General features: G+C 33.0%; 4 protein-coding genes across 5 annotated transcripts; all 4 read right to left on the reverse strand.

The window, feature by feature from the left end:
• Nucleotides 1-1,669: 1,669 nt before the first annotated feature.
• On the reverse strand, nucleotides 1,670-3,997 carry LOC127250553 (uncharacterized). Its single transcript, XM_051273890.1, has one exon. The coding sequence runs from the start codon at nucleotides 3,772-3,774 to the stop codon at nucleotides 1,804-1,806; it is 1,971 nt and encodes a 656-aa protein (XP_051129847.1). The 5' UTR covers nucleotides 3,775-3,997; the 3' UTR covers nucleotides 1,670-1,803.
• Nucleotides 3,998-6,005: 2,008 nt separating this feature from the next.
• Nucleotides 6,006-8,977, reverse strand: LOC127250664 (26S proteasome non-ATPase regulatory subunit 8 homolog A-like). The gene is made up of 6 exons (XM_051274047.1): nucleotides 8,769-8,977; nucleotides 8,242-8,320; nucleotides 8,043-8,145; nucleotides 7,325-7,588; nucleotides 6,474-6,585; nucleotides 6,006-6,347 (listed from the first exon to the last, which is right to left on the reverse strand). Exons 1-6 carry the CDS (start codon nucleotides 8,871-8,873, stop codon nucleotides 6,207-6,209), a joined length of 804 nt encoding a protein of 267 aa, XP_051130004.1. The 5' UTR covers nucleotides 8,874-8,977; the 3' UTR covers nucleotides 6,006-6,206.
• Nucleotides 8,978-11,378: 2,401 nt separating this feature from the next.
• On the reverse strand, nucleotides 11,379-16,344 carry LOC127250433 (auxin response factor 18-like). Of its 2 annotated transcripts, none has more exons than XM_051273716.1 (14): nucleotides 15,842-16,344; nucleotides 15,626-15,744; nucleotides 15,382-15,477; nucleotides 15,126-15,182; nucleotides 14,878-15,030; nucleotides 14,663-14,747; nucleotides 14,342-14,432; nucleotides 14,108-14,272; nucleotides 13,917-14,030; nucleotides 13,755-13,827; nucleotides 13,523-13,667; nucleotides 12,932-13,440; nucleotides 12,663-12,850; nucleotides 11,379-11,839 (listed from the first exon to the last, which is right to left on the reverse strand). In XM_051273716.1, exons 1-14 carry the CDS (start codon nucleotides 15,900-15,902, stop codon nucleotides 11,734-11,736), a joined length of 1,962 nt encoding a protein of 653 aa, XP_051129673.1. In that variant the 5' UTR covers nucleotides 15,903-16,344; the 3' UTR covers nucleotides 11,379-11,733. The 2 variants fall into 2 exon arrangements, with proteins under 2 accessions (XP_051129673.1, XP_051129672.1); XM_051273715.1 differs by having other exon boundaries at nucleotides 12,932-13,458.
• A 3,277-nt stretch (nucleotides 16,345-19,621) lies between these two features.
• On the reverse strand, nucleotides 19,622-20,832 carry LOC127250060 (uncharacterized). Its single transcript, XM_051273208.1, has one exon. It carries the CDS (start codon nucleotides 20,783-20,785, stop codon nucleotides 19,718-19,720), a length of 1,068 nt encoding a protein of 355 aa, XP_051129165.1. The 5' UTR covers nucleotides 20,786-20,832; the 3' UTR covers nucleotides 19,622-19,717.
• Nucleotides 20,833-22,708: the final 1,876 nt, after the last annotated feature.

Genomic DNA, 22,708 nt, shown 5'->3' on the forward strand with positions numbered 1-22,708 from the left:
TTTATTAACAATTGTAAATTAATAAAAAAAAAATTAAAAATAAAATGAGAGAAGAACATAGCAAGTTTGTTGATTGTTAATTTTGACTTCATATTTCAATTTAAGATGTTATAATTCATAAACTCAAATAAATGCATTAATTATTAACAGTCGAATCGTTTTATGTTTATAGTAAATAGAATTCAAACAATCAATTAATCATATAATTGCTCAATTAACTGCTTTTCATCGTAAATATTATAAATCAAATTATTCATTCTAATTACTGAAGTCAACTTCTCATCGTAAAGTAAATATAGCAATTAAAATTCTCCCTCCTCCTAATCATATATATCTAATTGTTTTATATATATATATATATATACATATAGCATTAGTACAATATAAAATAAATAAATAAACAATTTTGCCCTTAAAACCTATTTATTTTTTAATGCTATTGTTTGTAATATTATGTATAATAAAAAATACTTTTACTTAAATAATATATTCATCTTATCGACAAAACAAATCCCTTAATCTTGCCATAAATGTATTTTGAATGATGTATTAAGTTGGAGACGATGAGAGTGTTGATTAGAAGTAGCAAACAGCGCATGCATATTAATATAATACAAATGCTACCATGTATGTACCTATTACCATAATTCAAATACAACATATGAACAAATAACACATACCACCACCAACAACCTAATTCATCTTCCGATATATATATTCGTATTCTTCTCGTCGTAAGTATTTGTTTAAATAATCTATTCCCCCTAATCACCCAACCACTTATTTGCGATGAATATCATTCAAAATACCATATTCTTCCTAATAACTCAAAACACTTATTATTCTCGCGACATATATAATTGAAACAATGTATTCTTCTTAATAACTCAAATCACGCGTCTCAGTCATAAATATTCACTCTAATCACTCACTCAAAATATCGAACATTCCTCAAATCACTTATCCTTGCGACAAATATAATTAAGATAATGTATCATACTTAATAACTCAAATCACTCGTCTCGTCATAAATATCCACACAAAATATCGAACATATGTATATCATACATGCATGATTCCCATTCCTCAAATCACTTATTTTCGCGACAAATATAATTAAAGATAATACATCTTTCCTAATAACTCGAATCACTTCGTCTTGTCATAAATATCCACCCTAATCACCCAAAGTATCCAACACATGTATATCATATATGCATGACCTCAAATCACTTATTCTCGCGACAAATATAATTAAATCCTCCCTACCAACTCAAATCGCTCCGTCTTGTCATTAATATCCACCCTAATCACTCAAAATATCGAACATAAATTTATCATATACATTCCTCAAAGCACTTATTCTAGCGACAAATATAATTAAGATAATACATCTTTCTTAGAAACTCAAATCACTTCGGCTCATCATAAATATCCACCCTAATTACTCAAAGTATTGTCATTTTTATCGTCATAGTTATCATATATGCATGATTTCCATTCCTCGAATCACTTATTCTCACGACAAATATAACTAAGAGAAATGTATCCTTCATAATAACTCAAATCACTTCTCGTCTCCTCATAAATATTATCAAAATAATCTATCCACTCTAATCACTCAAAGTAACGAACATATGTGCAAGATTCCCATTCGGATACTCCAAGAAACTCCAAAACTTGACAATACCATATTCAAAATGCATCGAAACTTATACTTTACGAAGGAATCCATGCATTCACAAGAATCATTCCAACACAAACATAGAAAAACCAAATGTAATAAACACTAATTTAATTAAACTAAAGAGACTCACCGAGAAAATGAAGCGGGAGCGCAGCGGGATCGAGTTCCCAACAGTCCTTGTCGAGAATCCCCGACACCTGATCGCCCGAAAGCTTCTTTGCCGGGATCCGATGCGAGAATTTCCTCATGTCATCCTTTCTTAGACACACAACTGCATTCGCGCCAATCGATCGTCTCTTGAACACTGCTTTGAACCCCTCCACCTTCTCGAGGTACGCTAAACTCGTCCCGTGCATGTCGCTGTAGCTTCTCAAGCAAACGACGATGTCGTATTTCCGGTTCAATTCGCCGTACAACGCCCATATCGACCCTTTCTTGGGATATATCCTATACGTCTGTCTTGCAGCCCTTTCGCAATCCACAATGTGTGAGAATAAATTCACGAACTGAATCGACACATTGTTGGAAATCTTGAAGCTCCCACATGACTGACTCATCGATTCTCCAGGATGATTTTGATTAACTTCCAGCCAGCTCAGCATCACCTTGAACGGATTTAGGGATTCGATTTGATCGATTACGGCATAGTGCCTCGGCATTCCGTCGCTCTCGTCGTACACTGCCCACACTTGGCCTTTCTTGAAGCTTCTCTCATGTCTATCGACGTCAAAATCGTGAAAATCAGCATCCTCCACAGCCAACATCTCCACATTACTATCCTTCTTCTTGGAGCGCTGATTTTTCGATGAGTGTCTTTGTAAAGCTTCCAAATTTGCTAATTTTGACGATCTTTGCCTCTCCCGTTTCCCTCTCGTTTCTGTTGCTTTCCCATTCGCCTCTCGATTCTTCCAGTTGCGATCAATTTCAATTTCGTCGTCGGCATTCTTCTCTTTTCCATGTTCTTCTTCACCTGCTGCGGCGATTGCCATTGTTGTATCTTCATTCTCTACGTTTTCCAAATCCTTTTCTTCTGCCCCTTCGGAATTCTCCACCTTCTTTTTCTTCGCTCTCGATTTTCCAACGTCAATTTCATTCGGTCTCATCGCTCCCTCGCCATTGTCGAGCTTCTTCTTCTTCTGCCTCGTCAACATTCGTAGTTCCGATAAAGTCATTGTTGCATCTTCCCTTGCCTCTGCTTTCTTAGCTTTCTCACTCTCCATTGTCTCCTCTCCAACTCTCTGGGTCAATCCATTCTCATAGCTGCCATTATCGCCGCCACTGCTGCCACCGTCTTCCACCGGATTAACATCGCCAGTGGCCTTAACCTCAACCTTAGCAATTCTCCTCTTCATCCCTAACCCACATTTCTCCACAATTCCTAATCCATCGCCTCTTGCAATCCTCTCCCTAATCCTAGCACTTGCCCTAACTGTCGGCGGCACGCAGCCATTCTTCTCGGAATCGTCCTCGGCCTCCACAGCTGTGAAGGTCTTCTTGCAGCTAGGGCACATCAAGTTATGCCCTAAATATTTCCGCTCGAATTGATGCAGCCGCCGGCAAGACGTGCACGGTGTCCAGAACGTCTCCGGCGGCGGCCCGGCGGTCAATTCGGACTCCTGAGACGATTTCGACTGCAACGCAACCCTAAGCCTCGTGTCGTACTCCTTCCGACGGATCCTATCCGAAAGCACACGCGCCGCCTCTCCGACGAGCTTGAACGCCTCCTCCGACGCCGCGAACGGATTTTTGTCCGGGTGAAGAGTCATCGCGAGCTTTTTGTAGTGCTTCTTAATGGTGTTGATGTGCGAGAACTGCTCCACCCCTAAGATTTGATAGTAATCGAGAACGGAGCTACCTTCGGCGGCGGAAATCGGCTCCGCGGCGGTGCGGAGGATTGTAAAGGCGGCGAGCATCTCCGGCAAGCCGTTGAGAGATGGATGAAGCTTGTGCGCCTGTTTGGCGTGCTTCGCGGCGGCTTTGAGGTCGCCGGAAGTGTAGGCCTCCGCCGCTAAGGCCTGTAGCCTAGAAGCTTCTTCTTCGGGCCGGGCTAGGGTTTCTGGGCCCGTTTCGCCATTTTCGTCCGACATTTTTTCGGTGAGGTGAAGATCGGACGGTGGGAAATGAATGGGAAAATTAGGGAGAGGAGATTTCAGTGGTGGGAAAGGCTAGAAGTGGCGTAGGTGTTGTTAGAAGGTCCCGGGATCGCAGCACCGGATAAATGAATCTGAACCGTTGGTTCTGTAGATTTAAGTGCGGATTTATTTTGTTCTCGGTCTTAATTATATCAATTTATTTTAACCTAAAGTTTCTAAATATTTCTTGCAATTTACATATATACTTATTTATGGAGTATATTTAATATGATTCCATCTTATTGAATAAGCTTTGGAATTATAATATTTTGCAATACTTTCTTAAAATAAAATGCTAATTCTTGGTTGCATAATTTTAAAAAAATATAAATACTTATATGGACATATACACGCACTAGTAATTAATGGATAAATAAGGATAATAATGTGTTCCTTTGAATTTTTATTTTTTTAACAATTTTGAATTTCAATAATATTTTTATTTATGATTTCAAAAAAAGATAAAGTTATATTTTTATTAAAATTTAAGAGTTTAAAAGTCAAAGAATAAGTAAATAAATAAAATCTTTAGAGTTTGATTTTTAATTTTTATTATATAGTTATTACAATTTTCTATTAAAAAACTTAGAATACAATGTCGAGATTTTCTTTTATAAAATGTTTAAAAACAATAAAAAGATTTAAATAATACTTTTATAATTTACAATTAAACAAGTTTGTTTTTTAAATACAAATTTTCAATATATTTTTCAAAAAAATTAATATATTACACAAATTCATTATTTTTATATTATTTATACAACTTTAAATACTTTACAAATAAAAAATAAAAAATAAAAAAAATAAAACCAAGATACAAAACAAATACACCCTTTAACACACTGTTGACACAACCTTTGTTTAACCTTTCAATTGAAATATAATTAAATATAATTAGTTTTTATTTTAGATTTTTGTTAAAATTTTAATTTTTGTATGCAAATTAAAATAAATTAATATTTTATAAATATATAATATAATAAAATAATACTAATTTTCAATTTACCCTTGAAAGTAAATTCTTTTAAAAAAAAAAAAATTGAATTTAGACATACTAAAATTGTAAATATTACTCTTGATATTTTGGGCATATTTGTAAAATAATTTGAAAAAATATATTTTTAATGTAAAATATAAAAAATTATGTAAATAATATAAAATTAATAAATGTGTATAATATATTAAATTTTTAAAAAAAATGTGAATTTTTTTTTTTTAAAAAGGAAAAAAAAACAGACCCTTTAATTATATAAGAAAACTTCCTTTGTGTAAGGGTTTGTTTGTTTTGTCCAAAAATCCTAAGCTGCATTTCTCGAAGAAAGATATTTATTTTTTTCACAAAATATCACATCATACATCATTTTAATACCAAACTCAAACCAAATTTTTTACAGAAAAGTAACATATAATTATAATAAAAGGTAAAATTCACTTTTGACAAGATCAAGGTAAATCCCTTTCAGAATTTTCCATCAAATTAAGATACCACCTTAGTTTCCACGCCCAGTATTTTGTCAAGATCTCATACCATTGCCATTGGTATTATAACATAAAGATCAAGTTAATAGAAAATTTAAAATAAAACTAAAATTAAATCTTATAACTTAAACTAGGATTTTTTAAAAAAAAAAAAAATTGTAGAATTTTTACAGAATTATTGTTCACTAATTCGATATATTACCTATAGATGTTAGATGTAATTTCATTATACAAATTAAACACAAATACAGGGCGTGTTCACACAATTAAAATATAAAATAAAATAAAAAATTCTAGACACTTCTCAATTAATATTATAAAAATATACTTCTTCCGGCAGACCTAATTACACCACAAAACTTGAGCACGAAAATTTAAAAATAATACTAATATGAAAATAAAACAAATAAAGTAAAACGAAAGCAATATAAAAAATATATTAAAATGTTAATATAATTTAGTAGGATAAATAAAAAAATAATGACAAAGTAATTATTATTTATTAAAATAAGAATAATAAAATTATCAGTGAAGAAAACGGTTTACTATATCAAAAAAAGAAAATGTTACATAATTATCCCAAACAAATAACACAATATATATAACTTCAAATATATGGTGCTTTTTTTTTCTTCCTTTCTTTTCAAATATGATGAAGTAAATAATTTAGAATGAAGGGAGTAAAAACGTAAGTAATAGAAAGCATCTACCTAAAAAATGTAGTAGTATTTTATAGCCCCGGCCAGAGAATCTGACTTAAATACAAATGATGTTCTAAAAGGATAACTTTTTTTTTTTTTTTTTTTTTTTTTTTCGCAATCTGAAAATATTAATTCAGTCAAAAGCAGGAATAATAATAGAGAAGATGGCAGAAAAGTACCCGATGAAAGGTGGATGGACGGATCAGATCACACTATGCGCTCCAACTCCCTCGCGTAGCTGAGTGTCTGATTGATCAGCTGCAATGACGGGATCTCCTTGCAAGGGATCGATTCTTTTGCTCTCTGGAAAAACACGCACCCATTCTTCATCTCCCACTCGGGGTGCTCCTGCAATGCCCGTTTTTATATTTATATTTATATCGAATGAATGGCATTGAATTCGACGAATATAAAAATATGAGATGAGTGAAGTGGATGGATGCAAGAAATTTCTCTTCCTTTTTTTTTTTTTACCTCTTCGACGTATTGAAGCAATTCTTTGTCGGAAGAAAACAGAAGCATTTTCTTGGCATCGTTGATTGAAAGAGAATCATAGGCTTTTTCGCTGCAGCCAGCTATCTCATCCCTACCAGGAACACAACTGAGATATTAATGGGACCGAAATATTTCATAGCCAAAAGGATGCATATCTAGAGAGAGAGCCATCAGTGAGAAACCCAAAAACTGAGACAGGGAACGCAATAAACTTAGGTGTGTTTGTTTGGGAAATTTTTCCCATTTTCCACTTTTCATCAAATTTTTCCTCCCCATAACATCAGATCATACATCTATTTTTTAATTTTTTATATTATACTTAAAAATTAATTTTATATTCAAAACATTACATCGTACAACTATTCCAATTCAAAATTTTTATTATTCAAATCCCAACTCAAAATCCAAATCCCCAAACAAACACACCCTTAATGCATTCTCATACCTAATGCAAATATTCAGGAAAGAATGAATTAATCGAATACCAAACCTAATGCATTCTCATAATATATGTAGGCCATAGTATGGTTTAATTTCCTTTTGTTTCGCTATCGTGCTATTAAATGCAAATAAACCAGGAAAAAACAAATTAATCTAATCACAAACCTAATACATTCTCATAATATATGTCAGTCATAGTACGGTTTAATTTCCTTTTGTTTCATTATTGCGCTCTTAAATCCAAAAAAACCAGGAAAGAACGAATTAATCTAACCACAAACCTAATGCAGAACATGTGAGAAGAATGTAGAGAGCAGGTATAACATTCATTATCGAGATTGAAGATTAAATTGATCTTAATCAAAACTGTATAGCATCAGAAGCTTTACCTCACTGTCTTTGCAAGTAAGTCCATAAAGTAGACATATGTTTCATGTGGTACAGTTTGTCTGGCACTCAACACACGGTTATAAGCTCCTTCCATGAAGGATTGCTCCAGCTCGACGGCATGTTTGATGCAAGGGTTCTCCAAAGCACTAGGAGAAAGTAACTCCAACTCAGTATGGAATTCAGCAATTCGGTTTTGTACAAGGAGCCTCAGAAGGTTGAGACCTAAAATGGGATACTCCTGAGGGGATGATTGGAGCCGACCGCTGCTCAAACAAGCGAAAAAATGGGTCATATATAGTGATTATTAACCTAAAGCAGCTCCACTCTAACAGATAAACATGAACAATAAACCTAAACACCGCATAAACATTTGAAGAGCTCAAATGATTTACATTGCCAAAAATTATAAAAACCACAGACCATAATTATGTAATACATATAGTTGTAGGGAAAAATAAATCCCGAAATTCAAGATATCCATCAATGCCAAAGACACCCAACCAATTCATTGTCGCGGTTTATATAGATTTATATATTCTGTAAAGAACTAAAAAGATCAATACAAACTCAAAAGAACAAATTTAACACTTAATAAAACCATGTTTATATCCTCAATTGGAATAAAACAATATAAACTTCACCCTCCAGAAGATGGGTTTTGTAACCATATTTTTATTGCATCAAATCTATTAGCAACTGTTGAGAATGGATGATTACCGAGCATCTGTGTAATAGGGTTTCAGTTGGAAGAAGTCCCTCTCAAAAGAATCCTGGTCCTCAATCTTCACACTTAAAACAACTGCATGCTCATATATGTCCCCTGAAAAAACAGAATACTAAATAAATAAACTGAAGATTGCAGAAGATGAACACAACAATGGAGTATGACATCGACAAAATGTCGAAATGTTTTTACTTGCTAGCGTCAATTCCTGGACTGCATTTGGAGTTTCTTCAAACAATGGAGGTAAGCTCTTGAACCCCGTCAACGAAACCTGCCATAGTAGATTGTAATCAGAACTTCCATAATTCACCAAACATAACCTCTAAGCTTAGATCCAAGTTCAAAACAATTCAGTCAATTCTAAGAAAGCTTCCCCGTCAAGCTGAAAGGCAAAATCTAACTATCTCAACACAAACACCAAAAATGACCAGTTCCGGTGAAATACACAGATCTAACCTATTCATTCATTTTTCTTTTAACACATTTCTCGTCTTCGTCGATAACATTACATAACCACAAGTTTTAACAGCAAATAATATCCAAATTACATCAATCTACTGAAAACCTAGATGCGTTTGCATCAACTAAAACACACCAAATTAAGGCGACTCACATACGATAGATTAACCGAACTCAGTTTCAAAAAAAAATAAAATAAAATCGAGAAATTAAACAGATATCAGGAATAACAAACTTTTAAATAGAAATTAAACTCAAACCTTCAGCTGCGAGAGGAGTTGTGTGCAAGTATCGAAATCCTTCCGCACAAACGCCGCTTTGAACCTCTCGAACACTTGAGATACCTCTGTGAATTTCGGATCCATCTTCGCCCTCTCGTTCCGTCTCCCTGGAACAATAATCGCACTTTTCTTTCTACACAAGAAAGAGACGCTACTGAGGCACAGCAAACAAGGCCGACGACGAGCGTTGCAGGCTTATATATGGGCTATTAATAGGGACCTTATATATAGGCCGGCCCAAATATTTCCAAACCGTGTGTTTTTAAAATATTCGATTTTTTAATTTTATTTCATTTAAAATATAATTAATGTTAAAAAAAAAAATTTAAAAAAAATATCATATTTAATAATTTTTCTCTGCCCTTTAATATTATATAAGTTTGTTTAATTATTATACAAAATTTATTAAATATTCATAAAAGATAACGGTATAAATAAAAAAAATTAATAAAAAATTATTTATTAACGTAAAAATAATAAAATTACAAGTGAATAAAAATTATTTATTATAAAGACAAAGGTAGTATTTGGTATTTACATATATTAAATTAAAGAGTTTAGGGTTTACTTGTGCTTAATGTGATTTGCTTAGTTATTATGTTTGATTGAAAATTTATCTGGCCTTTTAAAAATAACGGTTGGTAGATTTTCACGTCATAAAAGAAATATTGATTCTTTTGTTATGTAATTTTAAAATTTTCAAACATACTTTTTATTTATAATTTTGTTCTAATTGGTTTTTTTTTTTTTTTCTAAAATATTAGGAGTAATATTTAATACTACAATTTATTTTATGTAAGTTGTTTGTGTGTATATATATATATATATAATTTTTTTTCTAAGTTTTGATAAATTTAAATTAATTAGTTGTTAATATTATATAATGAATTCATTCAATTTCATTTAACTTCCGAACAAGTGATGCCTTAGGCTTGATTTTTTCAATCAATATAAATAAAAAATACAAGGAGTACATACCCTTATTTCATTTAACATATATTTGAAAGGTAACATATGTTATCACACCAGGACCATGTGTGGCAAATAAATTTGAAGGCGTCGAAGCATAGGAGTTCTCAGACCATCCCTTGTACGAAAATTTATTATATATACATGTGTTCATAGAACCATATAAACAAGGAATAAAAAAATAAAAAAAAAATAAAAAATAATAATAATAATAATAATAATACTAAAATAGATATTGATATGAAACAAAAAATATATATATTTTTATATTTAAAAAATAATAAAAATACCATAATATAATTACACAAACTTCTAATTTCTCCTTCTTTATATTTATTATCTTATTATTTTATCATTTTCATTTGTCTTAAATCAATTATCACATTATCATAAATAAATAATTGTGTCCCATATCAATATAAAATTACTTTTCATTTTTTCAATATTGTTACACAAAATACCATTATTTTCATTCTATCTAAATTAAAATACATTTACTAAAATATCAAGTAGATCATTTAACATTTCATCACCCCAACTAAAATATCAACATTTCTTAAAGGGTGCTAGAAAAATAGGAGATAATACATCCTAGACGGAAGATTATTACACAGCACAAATCTTTCAAGCCTTTATCACGTGGCATTATTTAAACTTCCCGCAAAATTATGCTAAAATGGAGCTTATCTTAAAAAATAAATAAATAAGTAATATAAATAATAAATAAATAAATAAAATGCAATTAACAAAATAAATAAAAATGCAATTAACACTTGTGTTTGGCTTCTATTTCAGATATAAATCAATATTATTAATCCAACAATAATTTTTAATACTACTTGTGTCCCATAAAAAAAATCTTATAGGTTATTTTTTTTTTAATATTAATTATTATATCAAATACCTGCTTAAAAAAAAAATTAAACCTTTATTTAACGCAAAAGCCTTTATTTAACGCAAAAGCAAACGACGTCTTTCTTGTGGGAGGAGGTAATATAATTTTATTTTTTCTCTTGAAAAATTATATCAAAACATTATATAAACAAAAAAAAAAATTTTAAAAAAAACCCACAAGAACCAAATAAACTCTATTAGTTTAGAATATCACATACAATTATTATTCATTCTAAAGTACTCATTCCGTTCCAAATCACTATGCAGCAGGTTTTTTTTAGGTATGTCCCACACTTTCCAACATTTTCAAAATAGAAAATAATTAATTATATTAATCTCTACCTACATTTTATTCTATCACATCACCCAAATAAAAAAAAATATATTTATTATTTATTCACATCTCTCCATCACATCACCTCATTATCATACTCTCTCCCTCTAATTTCTATTGTCCTAAAATATATTTGCACGATTTTTTAGGTAATTTTCGTTTTGTTATGAATTGACAATTTTACCCTTAATTATATGGTAGAGATTAAAAGTAATAAATGAACGAAGGAAGTATTTAATACTACCCACCTAAAAACTAGTATCCAAAACAAATGTTGCAAACGGAGGGAGTATATACTTAGTATTATTTAATATTCATATGAATATATTTCAACATATAAAAAAAAGAATGAGCTGGTGTAAGTAACAGGGCATCAAGATGTTCCAAGTAAAGAACGGCACAAATCCAAGAACACATTTGAAAAGGATCAATAATACTGCGAGTAAGTAAAGCCTTTAAGCCTCAATACCAGGTGCCAGAACACACCATATATATATATATATATACACACATACAGGCACAGTATACACCTACAGGCAGAGTATCATTGCCGTAGTAGTCGGGATTCGTCGCCACGAAAACCCGAGGCCAGGCCCCCCGAATATGCACAGAATCTAAAACGCCTACTCGACTAGAGACACTCCGAGTCAAAATGATTTCACAAAACGATCATCGTGCACATATTAAAAAGGATCAAACGATTAGGAGGTGTCGAAAGTGAAATTTCTACGATTCGCAACTTACAGTTCACTGGCAATCGCTTGTCGATGGTAAGGGGGCTTTTGTTCCTTTCATTTTCTTCACATCCCGACTGGAACAAATGAGAATCCTTCGAACCATGCCACAAAATTCTCTGCAATTATAATAGAATCTTGAACTATAACCCGGGCTTTGACTAGCGAGCAAGATCAATATGAAATGATTTAGAACTGTTAAATGAATCAAGTAACTCGCGAACTAAACTTGACTCAACTCGTTTATAAAAATAAACGAGCCGAACTCGAGCTCGAAAATTATTATTTTTCAAAACAAGCTCGAGCTTGAGCTCGGGTCACGGGCAGCTTGATTGAGCCCGTTAGTGAAGATATATTTGTATCATTGTATATAGCCCTTCCGTCCCGGCTACCGTGTCCCATTTATTGTAGACACGAGAATTTAGCAGGAGTATAATTAGTAAATAATTAAGAATGAATCAGTAGAAATAATTATCTTAGATTAAGATAATTAATTAGTATAACTAAAATTTAAAAAATTATATATTAAACCATTTAAAATGAGATTAAAATATATAATTTTGGAAAATTGACATAATAAATGGGACAGACGAAAATAGAAACATAGACACGGTATATGGGACAGAGGGAGTATTAATATTATATATGTATATTTTAATAACACTTGTATTTATTAATAAAATTTAAATATTTTATTATAATACGTACAAAATTTGAGCAAAATTCAAACTCGCTTGAGTTTGAGCCTTGTGAGCAAAGCTTGAACTTGAAATCAAGCTTAACAAGCCAAGTTCGAGCCACTATTTCAGCTCGAATCATAATCAAATTGAGCCGAACCTGTACTGATAACATGTCCGAGTCGAACTCAAACAATTAATACTCAAGCTCGTTAGACTCGTTTGACAGCTCTATAAGTAAATAGAATGGATTGAAAATACTCACATCCATGGATCGTCGCCCATCAGCATCATGTCACCTTCATCGTCTGTAAATACGACCTCCCATTTATTTCTCGGCTGCAGCTCTCCTTTGATTTCAAACATCTCTTCCAGTTCGGTTATGAGCTCATCATAACCGTTCATTGTGTTCAAGTCCACTGCACGGCCAACGGCAACTCCTTGCATTTGTACCTAATCAAGTCAAAGACAAATATCAAATTGAAAGTTTTGTTCTATTCCTAATATTGAAGGCCTTCGAATTGCGCTGAGTACCTTGGTGCAACTTCTGGCATGGCGGCTCTGAACCTCCTTTGTTGGTAATTTCGAATGAGATTTCTCAACTTCTTTTTTATCATTCCGAACGCTGGATTTATGCTCTGAATCAGCTGATAGCATTGTGGTTGGAATGCGAAATTCGAAGCCTTCTTGTGACGCGTCAATAGATTGCGATGAAGGATGCCCATGAAGAGGTACTAAAAAGGGGTTTTTGAGGTCGAACCCGAACAACCTGCATACTGCAACAGCATCTGATTTCATTTCATTATGCCAAGGCATCGACCAAATTGATGCACTGTTGAGATCCTTTGTCTCGTCAACCAAAACACTTGGAGCATTCAAATTAGGTGATTGTTGCTGCTCTACCCCATCCAGACGAGAGTTTAAGGATTGTGCGAGAGTCGTGGCAATGTCAGCTTGTTTAGCAAATGAATCATCGATTTTGCTTTGTTTTCTTTCAGGGCCATCATTTATTTGGCGTGGCTCCTGAGATAGATTCCGGGTTGCTGGGGCAGTCCAATTTTCTGCAGTATGTTACACAATGTTGAAGAGAAAGGAAGATAAATGAAAATCAAAGCTAAATCCAACCTGGGATTTCCACATGAGCTCGAAGCCTCTTATGCTTTGTCGTCAATGGCTGCGCCGGATTGCACACAGTTGCCGTAAATGGCTCTATTTCCCAAGGAGAAACCCTTTCCGGTCTTGGAATGGATGCAGGCTCATCCCATTGGACCTACGAATATTACGGGGAGCATGAAGAACAATCAGTTTTTGAGAAATAGTTAAATGCAAACAAATGGATGGTGTTGGACGTAGTAACCTTCAAAGATCGCCACTTAGAGTCGTCCCACTGAGAGGAAATGGCGTCGACACCAACTATTGTACCAGAATATCTGAATGATCAAAAAAATAAGAACGGGTACTAGAAATACAATCATTCGGTCTCAACAAATATAATGGTTGTCTAAATATACTGAAATACCTCCTCTCAGGAGAATCTTCCCCCTCAAACCGCATCTTGAATCTCATCCCGACAGAAAATTCATGGCTTACAGCTTCGAGATACTTGTTCAGTCCTATAATGAACTGACTTATTCTGAAATGCAAACAAAAACATTAGAAATTCAAGAAAGGGTATTGGGTACGAGTAGACAAAAATAACATGTAGCAAACCTTGGCTTGTAATAAACAACAAAAAGGGTGTGAGTTAAAAGCGCATGAGATGCTGTCGCGAGCACTCCCAAGTGCATGCTCTGACTTGAAATAACTGATGATGGGATTGAACTATGTTGACGGGTATGGCGCCGGACCCCCACTCGTAACTCACCATTCTCCCCCCTAGAAACAGTATATAAAGTATCAATTAGGCCAAAAACATCTTGTATACCATCAAAGATTTGCTTATACCTTAGAAACACAAACGAATCCCCAGCAACTAATCTCTTAGAAGAAACAAATGTACTCCACCCTGTTGTAAGCAAATGCCTCCTAGGCTGACCTGTTTGGTTTCCATCAATATGCATTAACCCGGTCAAGAAATGAGGGAATCCAAACTCTCACAAGGCAACCAATCACGATCATCACTAGGTGTTAGACCAACCAACCAACCATGCAATTTTCTCATGAAATTATTAGATAGATGTCTATGACAAGTACTTTCTTTATTTACTAAATGGATCTTTGTTGATCACATCTAAAGCAATTCTTGAAGGTTACATGGTGTATTACCTCTATAAATGTGCTTGAAAGACCATTCATTTCCAAGAAGATCCTTGGCTATCAGCTCCTGAGTAGGTGTCTGCTGAGTCATATCCTGCACCACAGTAATACCAAACGTTATACAAGTTGCACATAACCCGAGCATATTTAACTGAAGGATGAAATTTGGGTTTAAAAAAGGGGGGGCAAGTATCAAGAAGCAAGATGGAATCATCAATTATTACCAAAGGAGGGAGACAATCATTGGCATGTTTCCGAAGGACCGAGAATCCACCATGGGTGCTTGTATCAGATGCCGTCAAAACTTTGCAGAATGAGTGGACCGCAGGTCTATGAGGCTCATCCGAAGATTTGTCAAGACTTTTTGGTTCAGTTTGCTAACAATGATAAATTCAATCAGCTTCCAATTGTTAAGAAAAAGCCAGCTTCAACATTTCCAATAGTATGGAAAAGAAAACTGCGCAATTCTTACATTTGCTTCAGGCATCAATGTAATCTGAGCGTACACTTCATCAGTTTCTTGCTCGGCCTACATAATAGACATTTCAACAGATTGCATAATGTCCTAATATACTCTAATAATGTTTGCTTCTTTGAATTGATATTTCACACAAACTTGTTGGCTATCGATTGTCATATGATTTTGAGATGGTTTATACAGGCTGCGGAAAGAACACATTAATGTCACAAATTGAAAATACATGACAGAAAAGCTGAAAGGAGATTACCAGCAGCTGAATGTTGCATACAGAACAAAGGATCTTTGAGGGCAGATTAAACATAGGTATCCTCTGATTTAGTTCTTGATTTGTTGAAGCCTCTAACTAGCAAACAGCAAAAACAACATACGTTCAAACAGTATATGAAACATCAACGTTCCACAAGATAAACTCGAGATTGTTCAATCAAGCACAGTTTCCTTAAGATCTGGATAACAAACAGAAATCCAGCAGCCTTACAAACAAAGCTTACTTGTTCCATATGACCCTGAGGAAAGTAGTATACTCTTTCCCCAACTTTTGGAATATCCACCAAAGGGCCAGCGCAACCCTTCCATAACTCGTCATACAACGCATCCCTCCTACCGTCCCCTGAATTTCCACCAAAAAGGAAGATTGAAGAAGAAAACTCAGTTTAATGAAGAAGCAATTCACAAACATCGACGATGAATCATCTCAGATGTTCGACCTTCAGATAAAACACCAGTGTTCTGTTGCTGCTGCTGAGAAAACGACCCTCTATTCGCCATGAATAAAGAAATTCTCCTCTCCTTTGGAGAAAAACTCTAATCTAATCGATCCTCAACCAAAGTTCATCCATAAAAACATACGAAACTACATTACATTCACCTACTCCGTAACTTCACCCGCCAAAATCCCAAAATTCAACAAACGAACAACCATTTTAAACCTTCAATCCCTGCAGAAACGCCGGAAACTCAGCATTTACCGATCAAACTAAAAATAATGCAAAATAAACCAAAAAAGTTGAAATTCCTCCATATTTTCCTCCTTTCTCCTTCGCCTCCCCCAAGTAATGGACGCGGAGGAGAGGCAATGGAGGTAATGGCGGTGCAGAATCCCAAGGAACAGCACTGTACACGCCTCGATTCGATGCTTTATCTCTCTATCCTCTGTGCGTTGTTTTTCTCGCGAGTAATAATTTCAATTGGCTTCTTCACCCAACGGGTTTGGTTGTCTCCTTTTTCACTACAGCCTGCCATCAAACCTAACCAACTAACCGTGGTTAATATACCACTAACCATAGTTATACGGCTTCGGTTACTCCATTTCTTCGAGGCCCTTCCAAGAACTCCTAGGAGCCGCGTCTCTACACTGTTCTTGAAGAAAAATAAACCGTCGATCATTTCTGATCTAACGGCAGCCCCGTCTCGGGACCCCAGATCCGTGGACCCTGCAAATGAATGAGCGGCTGTCGGCGCGTGGAGAATCATCGGCGCGTGAAAAGCTGTCGGGGTGACGGCAGGCAGCGATCAAAGAATTTGAAGTAATTAGGGCAGGGTGGGGTGGGGGGCTGTGGGGACCATGGGACACGTGGGGAGCAGTAGGGTTGGTACGGGGTGAGGCAGGGTGCAGTGGTCCAGAAAGCGTACAGATCAGCAGAGGCTTCCACGTGGCAAAGATGATGACGTTAGACCCAGTCCAATTGCATATCCTGCGCGCGATAGGACCACTCCATGTTGTAGCAGAACCCTGCCCGCGCATGTGACTTGTATATAATACTCTAATTTTTTTTTATTAATATTATATAAAAATATATTTTTTTAAGATGTAAGTTACAATAAATACTACTCCCTCCGATAAATATATGGGTGAAATATTTGATTTCAATTTTTAACAAAATATATTAATTTTTTTATAAAATATTATTTAAACAAATATAAATCAAATATATCATTTTAAATTTTAAATTTTAAATTACAATCAAACAAATTTTTAGTATATCTTGAAAATAAAAAAAATAATTAATTACAATTTATTACATCATACAATTCAAATAAAAAAATAAATATATAATTCTTTTTACACTTCACAAGGAATGGCTAAAATATTTTTTTTATGAATAAACAAAATAATATTAGGGTGTGTTTGTTTGGGGGTTTGGATTTTGAGTTGGGATTTGAATAGTAAAAATTTTGAATTTGAATAGTTGTATGATGTGATATAAATAGGTGTTGATGTGATGTTTTGAATGTAAAATTGATTTTTAGTATAATATAAAAAATAAAAAATAGGTGTTTGATTTGATATTTTTGGGGGGAAAAAATTGGATGAATAGTAAAAATCTTATTAAATCCCCCAAACAAACACACCCTTAGTATTTTGAATGATTTTATAAGTTTAATTTAGTGCTGAGTGCTAAATGCAAAAAGACACTTTTACTTGTTTGACTGTTATTTGAATTAATTTAAATTTTTATTTAAATAGTATTATATTTTATTAAAAATCGTACCTAATAAATATTGTTCATTTTAATTTTAATTTGAAATCAACAAAATAGATGTTTGTTTTTGAGATTTTTATTTTGAATAATAAAAATTTAATTTAAAATATTTATTTATCATGATATAATTATATATTAATGTAATATTTTCAATATAAATTAATTTTTAATAATATTAATTCAATTCCAGCTACTGTGTCCTATGTTGTAGACACATAAATTTAAGATATATATTTGATAAATAATTTATAATGTATCAATAAAAAATAATTATTATTATAATAATAATTATTATAAATTAAGATAACTAATTAATTAAAATAGAATAAATAAAAAAATTAGTATTTAATTTAATTTTTATTTTAAAAAAAAATCGAAATAGTAAATCAAATAAAAAATTTAACTAACACCCTTCTCTTTATTTTGGCCACGCGCTTAATCTTGTTGGTCTATACTTGACAATAATTAATGCCAACTGCTAAGTGCCCAAATTTATTACCTATGGTTGTTTTTTATTTAACAATTTTCTTTTTTAGTATTTGTAAAAAAAATATAGTACTTCTTCACTCAACATAATTGACATTAATTGCTACTTCCTCCATCCCAAACATTATGTAATATTTTTTTTTTTTTTATATCTCGAATATTCTGCAATATTTTTAAAATAGAAAATAATTAATTATACTTAATCTATATCCCACAATTTATCCTTTCACATTATCCAAATAAAAAATTAAAATAAGTATATATTTCTCTCTCCATCACATCACTTAATTTCTAAATTATTCTACTTAATATTATCCACCTGAAAATCTGTGCAAAAAACAAACGTTGCACTTTGTTTGGGACGGAAGGAGTACTATATTTTAAAAATCAATGTTAATTAGTTAATAATAGTGAGTTATATATTATTTTATTATTTTTTATTATATTGTTAAAAATAAATTTAATATATATGATTAAAAAAATAGAATATATATTTCATTATTTTAAAAATTATATCGCACTAAAAAATATATACAATATAAATATTATTTTATATATAATAAATTTTATATAATATAAATAAATAAAAAAATTATTTATTTATTTATAATTAATATAAATTAATTTTATAAAAAAAATAAAGTTTTAAGTGTGAATAAAAAAAATACTATATTTTTTTAAAGAAAAATGGAAATAAAATTTTGAGTCAAGTGTGATTTATGTTACAAGGTATAAGTCAATTAAATTAATTTATATTTGTCAAATATATTTTAATTAATCAAATGTTACCAAAATAAAAAAGTATCATTTGTTATAAAAAAAAAAATAGTGTTAATTGCGATGAACTGGATAAAGTATTACTCTCCTATTCCCATAGAAATAATAACGTTTATTTTTTGCACGTATATTTTTTAATATTAGTATTATATTTAAATTATAATAAAAATGATAAAATGCCCCTATTATTACTATTATATAATATAAAAGTAATGATATTTGTATAACATATTGTAAGTTGAAAAGAGTATTTATTATGTTAAGTAAATAGTACAATTACTAAATTAAAAAATAGTACCCTTATTTTGGGACGTATATGAATGAAAAATAGAACCTTCTTATGGGCCGAATGAAGTATTTAAGGTGTTTGTTTGAGAAATTTTTACGAAAAATTCACTATTCATCCAAATTTTTTTCCCTAAAGTATCAAATCAAATACCTATTTTTCATTTTTTATATTTCATCCGTCTCAGCTACCATGTCATTTTTACTATAAGATAACTAATTAGTCTGCTTGAAATTTAAAATTTTAAAATAAAATTAAAATATATAATTTTTTTTAAATGAAAAGTGACAAAATAAATAGGACAAACAAAAATTGAAAGATGAACACGGTAAATAAGATACTAAAAAGAATTAATTCTACATTCAAAATATCACATCAACACCTACTTATATAACATCCTACAACTATTTCAATTCAAAATTTTTACTATTAAAATGCAATTCAAAATTCAATCCTCCAAACAAACACCCGCTAATAATTTACCATTTTATACATAACTTGTAAACGAGGGATTTATTAATTGTTACCAATGGGAGTATAATTATAATACATTAAGCTGAGGGGCAAATTGGACATTGCACCAACCCATTCTCATTACACTCACCACACCTTTCTTTGCTCTCCCCAATAACGATTTTGCAACTTCCGCCGCACCCCAAACACGGCACAAACCTAGCGCCGCCGCAACCGCCGCAGCCCTGCCGTCCGACGCCACGCGCCACCCTCGCCCAGTTCAGGATGCGGCTGAGCCGCCCCGTCTCGTTCAGCGCCACCGCCTCCTCCACTCCGCCGATGTACCTTCCCTTCACGAACAGCCGCGGCACCCCCGCCCCCTCGCCCAGGAGCTCCCGGAGCTCCGACCGGAATCCGGCGTCCAGTGCCACGTCACGCTCGTCGAACACCACCTGGTGCGTCTCCAGCAGCTGCCGCACGCGGTTGCAGTCCTCGTACGTCCGCCGCACGCCGCCGAGGGAGGTGGTGTAGATCACGACGGCGTCGCCGCCGCCGGTAGGGCACTTCTCCTCGAAGTCGGCCAGAGGATCTCTCTTCACGAATCCGGCAGATTTTCCGGCGTTCTCCCGCTCCTGCCGGTCACGGACGATGAATATATTATCCTTCAGCGACCTCGCCACGCCGCCGGCGGCCGGAATCTCCATTGCCGGCGAGCTCGGCTTCACCCCTGCCGGTTTTGCTGTCGCCGGCGAACTCGGTTTCAACCCGGTCGACTCGACCGGTTTAGCCGAAACTTTGGCCTCCAAATCTTCCAAGGTACGATAAGACCGGTTTTTCGGCAACGTCTTTTCCGGCGCAGCGGCGGCGGCGGAATCCGGCGCCGGAGCTGCCGCGACGGCGGCGTTAAGCTTAGGCTTGAGATCCTCCAACGCCTTGCTGACCTCATCCCACGACCGCGGAGCATCCTCTAGGGATTTGAGCTTCTCGAGAATTGGGGGCGGCACGTGCGAGGGTTGTTTATCCACGTGCGCGTCGTCGCCGGCGGCGGCGGCGGCGTTGTTCTTCAGCCAGGGTTCTTCGATGGCGGTGATGTCGAAGACGGCGAAGCTGGACTGCGCCGGCCGGTAGTCGCCGGCGTCGACGGCCTTGGAGGAGGAGCAGCCCATTGGATAATTTGTGGGGGAAATGAGATTTTAGGGTTTTTATTTTAATTCTTTATATATATATATAAATAAATTCTGGATTAATTAATAATATACACCACATAAATAATATAAGGCTATAAATTCCTTACATTATTATGTTACACAAATATTATTAATTAGCGCTACGTAAAAGACAAATTATTTTTAGTGTGGAGAATGAGCTAACACGTTAGCAATTATTAAGGTGTGTGTAATATATATATATATTTTTTATTTTTATAATCAGTTATAATTTTTTTGATCGCATTTTACTATTTTATTAAAAGTCCAATATATATATTTATTAAATTTATATATATTCTTCATATTCCCATGTTTATTTATTTAATTATGGTTGGATTTGGAATATAGCATTGTACAGATTATGATTATGCTTAGAAACACGTTCAAACAATAGTAAAGAATTGAATGAAAAGAGCATGAAGGGTGTGATTGTTTTCTATTAATATTATTTTTAATATACATTGTTTTTAATAATAATATATAATTTTTATAATATATTTAAAAAATAAAAAAATAATTATTTAATAACTCTATCACAAAATTTCTAATAACTAATAATAAAATTTTTAATTTTTGTAAACACTAAAAACATAACAGCAATTTTTTGAATGAAATTTTTTTTATAACATACTAAATAAAAAAAAAAAGTTTTATGTCTAATTTAATAATTTTGAGAATTAAATAAATAAATTTTGACAAATAGTATAGGTCAAAACCATACCTTCAAATCATAGGTAAAAGTATATAAAAGAGAATCTTGAATGGACACAGTTAAATTCGAAGTAATACCCTATTTACTATATATTTTTTTAACAAAAATATATTATTATTATATTTTTTTAAAAAAACTATTATTAAGGTCCACAATTAGAAAATGAGACAATTTTGTGGGCTCATCGTGAGTTGCCATAAATCCCACAGCTAAATTTGTGGATGGGATTTTATTGTCTTTTGCTTTATTTTGTTGGCTTCTGTTACATTCACAACTTGGCAAATTATATACCAAGCTTAATGCTAAATTATTTCATTTATATTTGCTTTAACATTATAAATATATATTATTTGAGTTTGAGGTTTTATATTTTATACTTATTTATTTATAATATCATTATCGTATCAATTCAATTGAAATTTAAATTATACATGGAAATTTTTTTTTTAGAATATTACTATTACTAAATAAAATACAAATTATAAACATGAAAATAATATTCAATATATATTTATGTCGGAGAAATACGGTGTCTTGTAAGATCACAACAAAAATGGCTAAATAGTTTTTCGAATTATGTTGAGCATGTTTTCTAAATACAATAATTTCACCCTACTGTCTTTCACGGGTATAAGGAATTTTGCATATGAGAAAGGTAAAAAACAACTCGATTTTTTGGCAAAAAAAAAGTCCCGAGTAGAATAAAAGTTCGGAAATCTAAGAGTATATGGATGTAAAATAAGTGTGAAATAATTTTATTTCTCAAATTGTTAGAACTTGTTAAATGAACCCAAAACATCGTGTGTGTGTGTGTGTATATATATATATTTATACACATAGGAAGATATCCTTTTTCATATGAATTGAGTAGACATGTCTTTTCCTCGAGAACAATCATGTTGGTTCGATTGAAATTTAAACAATATATGTGTCTCTTTATTTTTTAATTCAAAATTCAACAAACACAATTGTTTGATAAGAACACACCTTATCTTTCAAAATTCCAAATAACATATTCTTCCTTAGCTAGGTATAGAGCTATTAAACGAATTCGATCTGTTCGTGAACTCGGTTCAGTTCGTCTCAATTCGTCTCTGTTAAAGCTCGTTCGCGAATGTTAACGAGCCGAGTCGAATAATATAAACAAGTTCGTTTCGTTAGCGAACGAG

Source organism: Andrographis paniculata, unplaced genomic scaffold (assembly GCF_009805555.1).
Source record: "Andrographis paniculata isolate CXL003 unplaced genomic scaffold, ASM980555v1 Contig37END, whole genome shotgun sequence".
Taxonomy (NCBI): Eukaryota; Viridiplantae; Streptophyta; class Magnoliopsida; order Lamiales; family Acanthaceae; genus Andrographis; species Andrographis paniculata.